Below are 14,829 nucleotides of genomic sequence, written 5' to 3'. Positions count from 1 at the left end.
CGAATTGGTCGAACACCCACCGTATTCACCAGATTTAGCCCCTAGTGACTTTTTCTTATTTCCAAACTTGAAAAAATGGCTCGGTGGACAGAGATTTCCAGAAAACGAAGACGTCATTGCCTCTGTAAGTGCTTATTTTAAGGAACTTCCGAAAACGCACTTTTCTGCAGGATTAAAAAAACTTGAAAAGCGATTGACCAAGTGTATAGAGCTCCAAGGAGATTATGTTGAAAAATAAAAAAAAATTTACCCAAAAAAAATTGTTTTTATACTTCATTCTAAGGACTTGTTGAACTACCCTCGTAACATAATATAATTGTTGACTTAAAGGTTATATAATGAAATATTGAATATAATTTGAATATTAAAAGTTAATTGAAATTTGCAATTATATTATTTCAATTAGATAATTATTCAAATGATTCTGATATAATGAAATCGATTTTTCAAATCATATGAAAATACGTTTGATTTTTTTCTGAATTTAGTATCAAAAGTTACCAATAAAACAAATTTTCAAAAATGAATGTTATATTAAAAAAATGTAGGGTAAACATTTTTCCTATTTTTAAATGAAAATGATTGTTTAATGCTTTTTAAGTTATTGTTTATCAAAAAATCAATTAATTGTTAGATGACTAATTTTTCCAAAACACCGAAATAGATAAAGATTGAATTTAAAATTTTTTTGCTACCATATTATAATTCCGGAGTTTTTAAGAAGAAAAAAACGTTTTCTTTTTTTACATCTGGGTAATCGTTTTTTAATTTTCAAAGAGATAAGTAAAATAAAATTATTGAAAGAACTTATTTTAAGAATTAGAACAATAGAAGCGTCTTAATAATTTTGAAAGATTTTGAGAATAATTATTTTAAACCAGTTATGGGAAAATTTTAAGCAGTTAATAACTAATTCTGAAATAATAATTGTAAATTTTTAATATTTCAAAATTGTTAACAAATAATATGGAAGATTATGATAACATTATTTCCATTTTCCGTGATTTAATTCAAATTTAGGTAAAATTAATTTTTTAGGGCGTCAAGATAAGGAAAAATATATGGTTTAGTTTCATGGGAAAATTCAAACAATTTTTTATAAATGAGTTCTAAGAGCTTATTAAAAAAGATTCAAAAAATTTTCATATTATTTTATAAAGTAAAAAAAGAGGTTAACAAGTGTTTAAAGCAACATCGTGCCAAAATAAATAATTTTAGAACAAATTTTAGTAAATCTAAGAGATATTTACAAGTTTTAACACCATTAAAAAACAATAAAAATTTATAAGATATTTTACGACTTTTTTGAAAATTCAGGATAATGGTATCGGTTCTTTAGGTTCCCAAAACAATTTCTTAAAAAATTTTAATTGGAAAAATGAGCTTTACCAGAAAATTCGAAAAAGATTTTAAAACCTCAAATATTTCCTTAAAATTCGAGAAAGAGTACCAGATTTTAAAGCAAAATTTTTTAATTTTGTAACATTAAAAAATAAAAAATAAATTAAACCATAAAATTCTATAAATGTTTTGAAAATTTACAAGAATAAAGAAGATTTTTAAACTGCAGAAGATTTAAAAAAATGCAGATTTATGGGAAAGATCTTAAACAAAAAGAAAGCCAGACGTTAAAAACGCAAACGTCTGGACACTGATGTTTTTTTTTTCAAATTAAAATTTGTGAACAAAATGTGTGAAAAACTGAAAACCCGTATGGTAAAGTATCACATGCCCTTAATTAAAAGTTTAGACAGCTGGTTAGATTTTAAATAACTTTTCTAAATTTCAAGGAAAATTGCAGTCAGATAAAAATATTTTTAAGAATTGAAGAAGTATTGTGTAGATATTTAATTCTAAAAGGGCTCGAACTTTTCCTATTATTTTGTAAAATCCCGTAAAATATATATTTTTCTTAATCTAGATTTCTTGTTGGCTAATATGAAATATTCACAAATATTTTATAATTTTCTTCAAACTCGTAAGAAATTTTTGAACATTTGAGGTAAATTTTTTACACTTTAAATGATTTTTCACCAGTTTAAGAAAAGATTGGATTCATTTACAAATATTTTCAGGAATTTAAGAGGCTTTGCATAGTCTTCAAATATTTTAAACCTTGAAAGCATTTCCGAAAATTTATGGAATATTTATTATTTCTTCTGAAATTATAAAAGATCTTAATATCTTTTTAAAAAACTGAAATTTTTCTAATAATTTGTAAAATCCTGTAAAATAAAATATATATATTTTAAATCTTCTGCATTCTTTTCTTGACACATCTTGAATATTTAAAATTCTTTCCTGAGTGTCTCATGAAAATGATAAAACTTATATAATTCTTTGAAAAAATCCTGATACTTCTTCCCTTGTAAATAAATTAAAAATGTGTGTAACTAAACAAATATCAAAAAAGCATTGTTGTGTTACGTCAAAATATTGTTTTATTTATTTCTATGCCGCACTTCATTCTCAAAATCTATTTTTATTTACAAAACGCCTGTTAAGTTTTTAAAAATAATACAAAAAAAATATTACGTAACTGCAGTTAGGGTGTGGGAAGGTAAAAGTGCTTAAAATAACGTTACGGAATTTATGAACGCTCCCTAATAATAGTACTCGTACATTTTACGATGCATTGATACATTGAATTCATTCTTTCAGAATCTAATTTCTACAAAAATATAAGTCATCAGAAAATTTTAACAAATGAATTGTTATTAGAAAATTGAGCAAATTATAAAAATGAGTATAAAAGTAAGCGTGCGCACATAATATTCTAGTCTAACGAAAATTTGGTAATGTTTTCTACATCGTGTATCGTCGACTTCTTTATCACCTATTCTTTACGATACATAACTACCACTGTGAGACGAACCGCCCACTCGTACTACTACCGCTCGCGCCTTCTCGTTCTCTATCAGTAGAAACAGTCAGTAACACACCGGCGCGCCGTAGGGTTGAAAAGTCAGGCGCATGTTTAACCTCGACCTGTCAAATCATACTATCGTTATTATCTCATTAACATGTTATTTTTTATTCATTATCGTAACGCGTTAATAGAAAGACTTTCAACATTTTTCTAGCTATCCTGAACATATTGTTTTTTTAATCAACAATCTGAAAATCATCACATAAATTATTATTCAATATCGTGAGTGAATTACTAATTTATTCAAGTGCAAGTAATGCCAAGCTTTATTCATACCTTAAAGAAAAAAGCCTTACCACAAAAATGGATTTTAAAAGTTCGCAAGAACTTTCTATACCTATATGGAAGGGCGCTGTATACAGATAAATTAATAAATTCTATTAGTGAATGTATACGAATATTCATCCATCGATGCTGTTCTTTACTGTATGATTTCAAGTTAATTAAATTAAGGATTATGCAATCAACTTTCTAAAGAGATTTTTCACTAACTCCTTTATATTCATTGAGCTTTAAACTTTCTTATCATTAACTCAACTCGAAATTTAATTACTTTTAAACTCGAAAAAAACCAAGGGTAAAGTTATTAAATATGGTTAAAAAATTGAATAGTAGTGCAGAAGTTTTTTAAAGATAAAATAGTAAAAATTGACATATTGGCAGAGAACTGCGAATCTAGTTTAAAGAGCGAACAAAAGAGGATCAAGATTAAAATCCGAAAATTCGGTAATGTTTAAAATTGAAAAATAAAAGAAATAAGTGAAAAGGAAGGCAAAGAATAATGGAAAGTTAGGAAATCAAGTAGCGCCTAATAAGTTAACAAATGAAGAAGTAGCTTATATTCTGCAGTTTGTGTTTGCAACTAAAAGGAATTAAGTGGCCAATGGAAAATGAGGAAGGACCAGAAAAAAATATAGTAGAGGTATACATGGAAATGAAATGTTGAGTCTCCTATCGATTGTATACTCTTGCTTTAATGGGGGCGGAAGGCCAGATTCCATGAGATTTAGAAAGTGACAACATATTCGTGATAAGATGTCGAAGCGTATGTAATAGAACAATCCCAACAGCGCGCAGTCCGTCACTTACCAACAGATTCAATCGCACTTTGCTGCTGAAAATGCGCTCCAATGGCGATTCGCGTAATGAGCTTAACGACATACGTATGAGGAACGTGGTTTGACCGTATATACCGCAAAAGCAACTAGAATATTCCTGGAGAGGGGGGGGGGTAAAATCTTCATCTACAGGTGGCTATGACATCCTGAACTTTTCCGATGATATCCTCCTTCAGAAAACAAGACCGAAAACAGACCGATCTATTCAACCCTTTGTAACAAATTTCATTCATTCAGAAGCAGTGAATTAAAAGATGATTAAAACCGTCATGAGCCAAAAGCTTGAACCAAGAAAGATGAGCAATAACTTACTTAACAAAAGTTTTTGAAACAAACTGTATTTGCAAACACTAACATTTGCATTCTGCTATGGAAGCTCTGTATCCTACTGAGTTATCCAGGCTCCTAAATTATACCGTTACCAGTTTAAATGATACTGAATATGGTTCGAAACTGAATATTCCTTATACAGTGTGTGAAGTGCTGGTTGCAATTTGTGCAGTGATTGGAAATGGATTGGTTATTATTGTGTTTAGTAGAGAGCGCAAACTTCGGAGAAGAACAAATTATTATATAATATCCTTGGCTACTGCGGATTTATTGGTGGGCCTGTTTGCAATACCTTTTGCAATTTTAGCCAGCATTGGGCTTCCTACTAACTTATATGCGTGTCTATTTACTGTATCTGTCCTAGTCGTGTTGTGCACTATCAGTATTTTCTGCCTAGTGGCGGTTTCCATCGATCGATACTGGGCTATCCTTCATCCTATGGGATATTCTAGAACTGTTAGGACAAAAACAGCTATAGGTGAGATTTATTGGATTTTTATTGGGTTTATTAAGTAAAAACCCTGGTGGACCAAAGGAACCGAAAAGAGCCGCCACAAAGTACCCTTAAAGACCCCACTGAATCCCCCTTCAGTTCCTTCTTTAAAAACTCAAAAAAGAGCAAGATCTACTTTTAAATTATTGAAATTCAAATTCTATTTTTAAATTTCCATTAGAAACTCACGGCGTAATCGAAATACTTCTTTCCCCGCGTTTAAAATTTGAAAAATGTCATTATCTTCTGCTAAAGGTGACTTCTAGCGCATCCATAATAGCTCAAGTAGCATGTCACGCGCGAAGTTTAAAAATAAAATTCGAAATTGGCGTATGAATGTAAATAAATATATGTGATAATTTATATGTCTAATTTTATACCAATTTAAACCTTTTCACTCGAGTGGCGGCGCTCGGTTTAAATGAAGTGTCAACTTCCTCAAGTGCAAAGGGTTAATACCTTCCCCGATAAGAATAATATAAAAATGAGAATTTTAACAAATCCTTTACCTTGTCCTGACATCTCTTCTCGAACCTCTACGATACTGCTAAACTGCTCTCTCTTGCATCGCAGCGTTATTGTCTGAGGTTTTCACTTCGTGGCGTTAGCATCCAGGCAAGCGAAATGGTCCTCTCATTAGCTGCTACTAAAAGAAGATGCACTTGAAGCCGCCTTCGGCTCATGTAAATGGCAGGTGTTTTATTTTTTAAAGTTTTTAAAGTTGCAAAAAAAGTATTGCGATTACTCCGTGAGTTTCTAATACAAATTTTAACGTAGAATCCGAATTTCAATCATTTAAAAGTTGATCTTGCTGTTTTTTTCTTTTAAGTTTTTCAAGAAGAAACCGAAGGGGGCTCAATGGGGTCTTTAAGGGTACTTTGTAGAGGCTCCTTTCGGTTCCTTCGGTCCGCCAGGGAAGACGTTGCTTTAGAAAATATAAAATCTCCCCTGCCTCCGCCTCCTCCTGAAATACAAAAACGAATTCAACATTACTATAAATAAGACTCACATACTTTATTGACCCTTGAAGGGTAACCTACATGGGGTATTCGTGAGCAAGCCTGTCGAAACTATGTTGGATCTGCGAACACGCAGAAAAAAGAAATATAATATTTACTTATCAAGAAATGTAGAGAGTTTCTTGTAACCGTAACAGTATAAACTGCTCCTGATAAGGGGGTGAAAATCTCAAAACCGCTTATCATTTCGTAAATGTCACAATGAAACTAAGGTCAATTTAATGGTTATCATTTAGGAAAATGAACCTCTAATCCCTAGTTTTACATACTGTAAGATATGTAAAATCTACAGAACGGAGGTTCAAATACTAGTGCAGTGGACATTACCGAACGATCGGTACATGCTACCGATCCGATTCGTTTGCTCAGTTCGCCCGTAAAGTCGCAACAACGCAACCTATCCACGCGCACACTTAATAGTTTACTGGAGCAAGACGTCTTTTTGCTCCATGACTGTTTCAGCTGACTTATATAGATATGTTATAAATGCGAGAACTTTTTTTGTGTGCCACGATGGCATGGGCGCGTATTCCGAAGTCGTTCCCGAGGTCGCCACCTTTCAGTAACAAATGCATTTCAAAATTATTTTACAATTTTTATTTTACAATTTAACAATCTCGGACCTGCGCAGTATGTATCGTTATCAGCTGCACGCAATACAGCAAAAACTTTGTTGTTGTTATTTTTCTTCGATGCTACTGTTCGTTTAATTCAGTAATTCATGACGACTTCCATGTGAGATACATAACAAATGTTGTTATTATTTTATTATTTAGAAATTGAAGTGTTATTCTATTTGAATTCCAAGGGTGAGGTAGGATTAAAAAAATCAAATTTTTGTGCTCCGCAAATAAAAGTATCAACGTAAAATTTTCGAACTTATTAATAAAATGTAATTAATAATATGCCGAAAGTAACAAAGTATTTCATGATTCATAAAAAAAATTTAACTGAACAGAATGGTGATAGATAATTTTTTACGGTGAAAAATTGTCGTGAAATATCTACCATGTAATTTGTGAATAATGATGCGACAAATTGTTAAAATAACAGGTCACTAAAAACAATTTGACAGATTTGTGAAACTGACTGTAAAAACTGATTGCTTCCGTATTTATATTTTTTTATTCAATAAAACAGCTTTATGTTTTTGAGAGAGAGATTTGTAGTGACCATTTTTATGTGAAGGTAACTATAAACAATTGTTATTATTTAATTTCAAGTATCACGAAATATTCATGTATTTCAAAAAAATGCAATTCTTTTTAGAAACAAATTGTTCTTATCTGGAAATACTTTGAATGATTGTGAGAGTGATTTAAGTAACAATTTATACAAAAGGTTAACAATTGCAATTGTTATAGACATTTTTGGTGGCAAATTTTGGAATTTTTCGTTTTGCAATTTCGGATTTTTCTTCATCATCCGAATTGATGTAAATATTCTTAATGATAAAATAGGTTTGATCGTATTTGTTACATTATAACAAGTGTTAATATTATAAGCAAAGTAAATAAATCAATACAAAGCTTTGGCACATTGGCACTGAAAAGACTTTTTTCACTATCAATGCTTAAAGCTTTTATAAGAAAGATTTCCAATAACTATTCTCATATAAAATAACCAATAAAATATGGTTAAAAAAATGTTTTAAGCGACATATTTTAATAAGCGGTTTTTTAAAATTTGGATTCCTCTAAATCAGTTAAGATACCGATATCTTAGATATTTTGGGAAATAATCAATTATTTTGCGGATTAAATTTTTATATTTACTTGTTTCATTTCTTTACGAAATCGATCATTGCTTTCTGTTAACAAATATAATCAAAAATATATAATTTTTCCGAATATGTGCATCAATTAAGATGATAAAGGAAACATCGAAATAGAAAAAAACCAGAAATTCCCAATTGTTGCAAACAGTTGTTTATACCAATTTTAATCTTTGTTGTTTCATAAAAATCGTGATTAATAATCACTCTCACAATGATTCACAGCGTTTTGATCAAAATTAAATTTCTTGCAACGAAGATTACAATATTTTTCTATTTTTGCATTAAATTTGTTCATATTAATTGCAACACATAACAATCAAATTATTTGTGTTCTGGGAATACTTGCGCTGAATTAAGGTGATTTTCATCATATGCAAATCGTTCTTAAAGAGTCAGCAAAAGCGAATAATATAATGAACCCTAGATGTGGGGCCCTCTGATAGAGTTTTCCGAGATTTTTCGACGTGCCTCAAATACGAGTAAAAGGAGTTGCGCGGGGTGAGCGACGGTCGCTCTGGCGTTAACAAAGAAAAGCGTTTTCTACGAAATGGCCGTCTAGCTAGATAATTACCCACAAGGTCAGCCCCAAAGTCGGTGCAGTATCAGAATTTCACTGTATTTAGATGACGTATGCAAAAAATCAGATTCTATGTAGGTTTCTATATAGGATCCTATATAGGAACCTATATAGAAATTTCAAGTAGGGTAGTACAAGCGTAGCCTCAAAAGGTCTCTGGAAATATTCTCTTTTCCCCTAGTTCAGGGGAAAAAATGAAAATTCAAAAAGTAGTCTTAGGTCTTATGCAGACTGCATTTAATTACTTCTAGACTTTCGTTTGAATAAATAGGGCCTGCCTAATTATAACCTGATATTTTTCTTAAATCTCCACTATTTCCCGTAAGCTAGGGGAAAATTATGGTATTTTGTGCACGCAAATGTAGTCTGCGTAATACCCTAAGCTTCCATTTAATTTTCCACTTTTTCCCTTAAGCTGGGGGAAAATAAAACTGTGTGGAGACGTTCTGAGGCTACACTTGTAGTAAGCGACCCAAGATACATAAAGAATTTATATTCACCCACAAACTTTAATCAACCTTAGTGTATACATGGTAGACATACCCTGCGTAGAAACTCAAGTTTTTCTTAATTTTATACTATTTCTTATAGGCTATGCGAAATGTGACGTCCTGTAGATGGATTTTGAGGTCAAATTTGAATTCAGCTACTTAATAAACATAAAGGTTTGCATTTGCGGCTCAAAATACAGCAAAGTGCATTGATTAGCTGTAAAGTACAGACATTCTGCTTTTATAATTATCACCTTCGCTGATTCCAGAATTCCCTTAATTTTTGCTAGGCTAGGGGAAAATTTTACTGTTAAATCTAAATTCTTAGGTGGGTTAGGATTCAGCGGCTCAAAATACATTAGAATACACTACCCAGTAATAATCGTTGAATTCAGAGAAATTAAGAATTTGTATTCCTATGAATACGCGATTTTTCCTCCGTCTAAAAATCCCCCAACGGGAACAGAAAAAGTTCAATTCCTATTCATCTCAATCTACGTAGTAAAATGTAACGAAAGAATTTATTAAACATATTTCTCATTATGAAATCTTTTTGTAACTTATAAATTTAAAAAATATTCAAATTTATAATAATTTATATTTTAATAATTTATTTAAACGTGTTAAAAAATGCATTTAAGAAATCTATTTAAATGTGTAAATTAAAATAATTTTAACTTGTGAGAGGTGCACTTGAATTGATTTAGATTAAATTTTCAAAACTTATATTCCACATGAACACTTTTGGCGAATAGAAGACAACTCTGTCAGCTGTATCTGTCGGTACAATTACAAGGAATTAAATATATTGAAAACACGTTCTCTTTTGAGAAATAGAAATAAATTAGTTTCTGAGGTATCCTATTCTTATAATGACACTTTAGGCAGATGGAAAAATCGTGCATTCAAAATAATAAAATAAGTCAAAACACGCTGCTGCTGGAGCATTTTACTGCTCTTTGCCGCTGCTGGCTAGTTTCTTAAGAACAAAGGCCGATAAGCGGAGCCCTGCAGCGGCAGCGTGTGTTGACTTCAACTCGCTGCCATTTACAAAATTTTCGACTGACTTTCTTCAAATATGCAGAAAAACTTTTTCAATGTCTAGTGAACAACTTTCTTGCGATATGTTACTTTAACTAACATTTTTTCGATGGCCGTCCCACTGGTCGAAGTTGGCAAAACGTGTTTTTCGATCGGAATCAATTTGTTATTAAAGAAACGAAAAAATATTAGCTTTTTAAAAAAAATGCGTTGCTTACAGTCATCGCTTATATATTAAGAATCACCATACAAATTTCAAGCATTTTTATCAACAAACGGCCGAATAATCGCGAGTTGTGTTTTAAAAAACGACGGTTTTTGATCGGAAAATTTTCTAAGTTTTTATTGTTAATCTTAAGTAATAAGTATCGAATCAAAAACTTTCATGAGTAAAATTTGTCAGCCGCGTCAAGTTGAACACGAATGTATATTTTATTTTACGTTTCGACCACTTTTTTTATTGATAGATTTTCCCGGCTGGACAGTCCTTCTACGTCAGGGCTCACCAGAATGCAGCCATTGACTGCATTGGCTACCAGTGGCAGATAAGAGACTAGGTCAAACTGGCCCCAATAAATTTTGTCGTTCGACTGGTTCCTAGCCCTTCACGGTCATTATAGAGTAGAGTTTACACTCGTCAAAGTAAAGAAGAAGGGATTTTGGCGGCCGTCATTTTTCTTTATTCTTTCTGAATTTTAATTTAAAACTCTCCAAATTTTTCTATCTTTTTAAAGCTTTAATTTGAGGTTTAATTTGCAGAGAAATTTGATTCACTTTTTAAGTTAAAAATGAAATTGAAATTGGAAATAAATTGTATTGTATATTTGAGTTCAAAGTTCGGACCCCCCGGCGTGAATGACGCCGAGGCGTAATTTACCGTGACCGTGACCCTTCGCTTGGTCCTGGAAAACGAAGAAAAAATGACAGAAAAACTTGGTGGCAGTCATACACTTGTCGTGGCAGCCAGCACCTGCTTGAAGTAGCGAGCCCTGTTCTATGTGGTTTCGAGCGCTTGTCGAGTTGTTGCATCCGTCATCTCAATTCTTCTCAAACTTTTTTACTTATCTGTCGTCACGCGGTTTAAAATTAGCATTTCTGACTTATTCATTTTTGATGCAAAAAACTTGAAAAACGTGTCCAGTAGAAAAATAGTTCAAACCATATTGTAGAAATTTTGAAGGGTTTAAATTATACTTTTTACCTTTTTTACGTATCTGTAGTCGTTTGGCACAAAAATGGAATATTCGATTTTTGAGTAGCATTTTCAATATATCAAAGTGTGCCAAAGCTCGATTTGATCCGTTCGTTTTTTCGACAGTTTTCTTGTTTATGGACGGACGGGTAGACAGACAGGCGCCATCGCTCAAACTTGATTTTCGGCCTAGGGGTTTTAAATCGTGGAGCTCCGTTGGAAAACGGTGGTGTTATATTTCGGAAAGTTCTAATATTTTCTCAATTATAAATGGTCAGAATTAAGAAAAAGTTTTAATTTCACAATCATAATTAGAAAAGAGTTCAGTTTCATACAAACTTTCAAATCGCTATTAATCTATTATCGATTATCGATTATTCTATTATATTGAATGCGCGATTTTTCCATCTGTCTAAAATGCCACAATAAGAATGAGATACCTCCTAAGCTTATTCACTTCTATTTCCATAGCGACCGCCGCACAGTTTTCTGTTCTCCCAAAGAGAACGTGTTTTCAATATATTTAATTCCTTCTAATTGTACCGGTAACGCACTTCACAGAGATATTTTTCATTCCTCAGAAGTGGTCATATTTTGATTTTTTTAAATTCCTTCTAATAAGTTCACAAAATATGCGTAATAAGTTGTTTTAATTCCTTCATGCGGAATGTAAATTCTGAAATTTTAATTCTCACCAATTCAACTCTGCCTCTCTAGAATTAAAATTATTTAAATTCACACATTTGCATAGATTTCTTTGTTGCATTTTTTAAGAGGTTTAAATAAATTATTGAAATATAAATAAATATAAATTTGCATATTTTTCGAATTTATAAGTTATAAAAAGATTTAATAATGAAAAATAGGTTAAATAAATGCTTTCGTTATATTTTACTAAGTCGATTAAGAGGAATATGGTTGCACTTTTTCTGTTCCCGTTGGGGGATTTTTAGACGGAGGAAAAATCGCGTATTCATAGGAATACAAATTCTTAATTTTTCTGAATTCAACGCTTGTTACCGGGCAGAGTGCATAAACAATATTTCGCTTTGCTAAAATTTCGTCTCTTCATATTTACAAATATTATTAAATAGCGGTGGACACAACACTCAAGGCAAAAGCAGCACATTGTTGATGCATTCTGTTTTCAAAAATCATCGTTTAGACTATTTTCTTCGGAATTTTCTATGATATGCATTTAGATCACTTTACCAATGCCAAAATGCTCAAAAATTTACTTTTAAAATTCTTTTTCTGCAATGCCAATCTTTTTGTGAATGGCTTTCAAAGATGCCCGAAAAATATGTAGTTTGGATGTATAACCGCACCACTGGTGTGCAGACAAATAACGAACTGCTTATATACTTTTATTAAGAAACTAAATTCACGGTTTCACCCTGGCGGACCGAAGGAACCAAATGGAGCCTCTACAAAGTACCCGCAAAGACACCATTGGGTGCATTATTTTCATCTTCATTTGTGCAAATTTGTGCAACCAACTTCAACCCCTTAAAACTACCCCCGGTATGGAAAATACCATGGCGGGGCCAGCGAAACGTTTCATTGGCCCTGACATCATCCAAAATCAACTTTATATGGGTGCATTATTTTTGCTTTAATTTGTTAAAATTTGTTCAACCAACTTTAACCTCTCAAAACTACCTCCTGTACGAAAAACGCCATGGCGGATCCAGCGCAAAGTACCGCTCGTCCCAAAATTATCCAAAATCAACTTTATATGGTGCATTATTTTCGTCTTAGTTTACTAAAACTTGTGCAACCAACTTCAACCCCTAAAAACTACTCCCTGTAAGGAAAACACCATGGCGGTGCCAGTGAAACGTTTCGCTGGCTCCGACATTATCCAAAATAAACTTTATATGGGTGCATTATTTTCGTTTTCATTTTTTTCAATTTTGTACAACCAATGTCACCCAAAAAAACTACCCCCTGTGCGAAAAAAAGGCGAGGCCAGCGAAACCTTTCGCTGGCCCCGACATTATCCAAAATCAACTTTAAATGGATGTATTATTTTTGTCTTAATTTTCTCAAATTTGTACAATAAACTTCAACCCCTCCTGGATCCGATATGACGTTTGTTAAACAGGGGGTTGTTTTTAGGGGCTGAAGTTTGTTACACAAATTTGAAGAAATTAAGACGAAATAATACACCCATTTAAAGTTAATTATGGACAATGTCGGGGCTAGCGAAACGTTTCGCTTGCCCCACCATCGTCTTTTCCGCACAGGAAGTAGTTTTTAGGGGTTGAAGTTGGTTGCAAAAATTTAAACAAATTAAGTCGAAAATAATGCACCCATATAAAGTTTATTTTGGATAATGTCGGGACTAGCGGTACGTTTCGCTGGATCCGATATGACGTTTGCTCAACAGGGGGTTGTTTTTTAGGGGCTGAAGTTTATCGCATAAATTTGAACAAATTGATAGGAAAACAATACATCCATTTAGAGTTGATTTTGTATAATATCGGGGCCAACGAAACGTTTCACTGGCACCGCCATGATGTTTTCCTTACAGGGAGTAGTTTTTAGGGGCTGACGTTGGTTGCACAAATTTGAACAAATTAAGACGAAAATAACGCACCCATATGAAGTTGATTTTGGATGATGTCGGGACTAGCAGTACGTTTTGCTTGATACGATATGACGTTTGCTCAACAGGGGGTTGTTTTTAGGGGTTGAAGTTTGTTGCACAAATTTGAACAAATTAAGACGAAAATAATACATCCATTCAAAGTTAATTTTGGATAATTTCGGGGCCAGCGAAACGTTTCTCTGGCCCCGCCATGCAGCTTTCCGCACAGTGGGTAGTTTTAAGGGTTTGAAATCGATTCCATAAATTTGAACAAATTAAATAGAAAATAATGCACGCATATAAAGTTGATTTTGGATAATGTCGGGACTAGCGGTACATTGCGCTGGATCCGATATGACGTTTGCTCATCGGGGGGTTGATTTTTAGAGGTTGAAGTTGGCTGCACAAATTGAAACAAATTAAAGCAAAAATAATGCACCCATATAAAGATGATTTTGGATAATGTCAATGCCAGCGAAACATTTCGCTGGCCCCGCCATCGTGTTTTCCGTACAGGGGGTAGTTTTTAAAGGTTGAAGTTGGTTGAAAAAATTTCAACAATTTAAGACGAAAATAATGCCGAAAAAAAATTAAATTTGTGTGGGTGGTGGGGCCAGCGAAATGGTCCTCTCATTAAATGCTACTAAAAGAAGACGCACTTGAAGTCGCCGTCGGCCTATGTAAATGACAGGTATTTTATTTTTAAAGTTTTTAATGCTGCATGAAAAAGTTTTGCGATTACTCCGTGAGTTTTTAATGCAAATTTTAACGTAGTATCTGAATTTCAAAAATTTAATAGTTGAATTTGCTGTTTTTTTGAGTTTTTTAAAAGGAACTGAATGGAGACTCAATGGGGTCTTTACGGGTATTTTGTAGAGGTTCCATTCAGTTCATTCAGATCTTTTGTTCCGCCAGGGTATATAATGATTTATCCTTATATGTGACTCGATCCGAGAAAATGGACCTAATATAGGCAACAAATAGATTTTCGGATTATCATGGATTCTATAAGTTCTTTAACTGATATTTCTAGGGGTGCGATCAGAAATTTTTTGTCCGTATTATTTCACAATATATCAATTATTGAAAAAGAGTATTTTAACACGTGCGGAGAGGCAGCTTGACGCGTACTCTCTTCTTCCTCTCCCACCACTTCCCCCAATACTCGCCGCGTCCCCTACGTTGAGCTCTACATTCGATGCATGGGTGCGGCACTCAGGTTAAATGAAGGGGGTAACTCAGACCAAAGATATTAGGTCCTAGATACGG

General features: G+C 32.8%; 1 protein-coding gene across 2 annotated transcripts in view; it reads left to right on the top strand.

Moving 5' to 3' along the window:
* Positions 1 to 4,183: 4,183 nt before the first annotated feature.
* Positions 4,184 to 14,829, top strand: part of LOC117181654 (adenosine receptor A2b-like) — a 191,702-nt gene continuing 181,056 nt past the window's right edge. For both annotated transcript variants that reach the window (XM_033374550.1, XM_033374553.1), the window contains exon 1: positions 4,184 to 4,855. In XM_033374550.1, the coding sequence (XP_033230441.1) occupies positions 4,417 to 4,855 (439 nt within the window). In that variant the 5' untranslated portion in view covers positions 4,184 to 4,416. The remainder of the gene's footprint in view (positions 4,856 to 14,829) is intronic.

This window comes from Belonocnema kinseyi, chromosome 10 (assembly GCF_010883055.1).
Source record: "Belonocnema kinseyi isolate 2016_QV_RU_SX_M_011 chromosome 10, B_treatae_v1, whole genome shotgun sequence".
Lineage (NCBI taxonomy): Eukaryota > Metazoa > Arthropoda > Insecta > Hymenoptera > Cynipidae > Belonocnema > Belonocnema kinseyi.
This window is presented reverse-complemented; position numbering and strand designations above follow the sequence as displayed.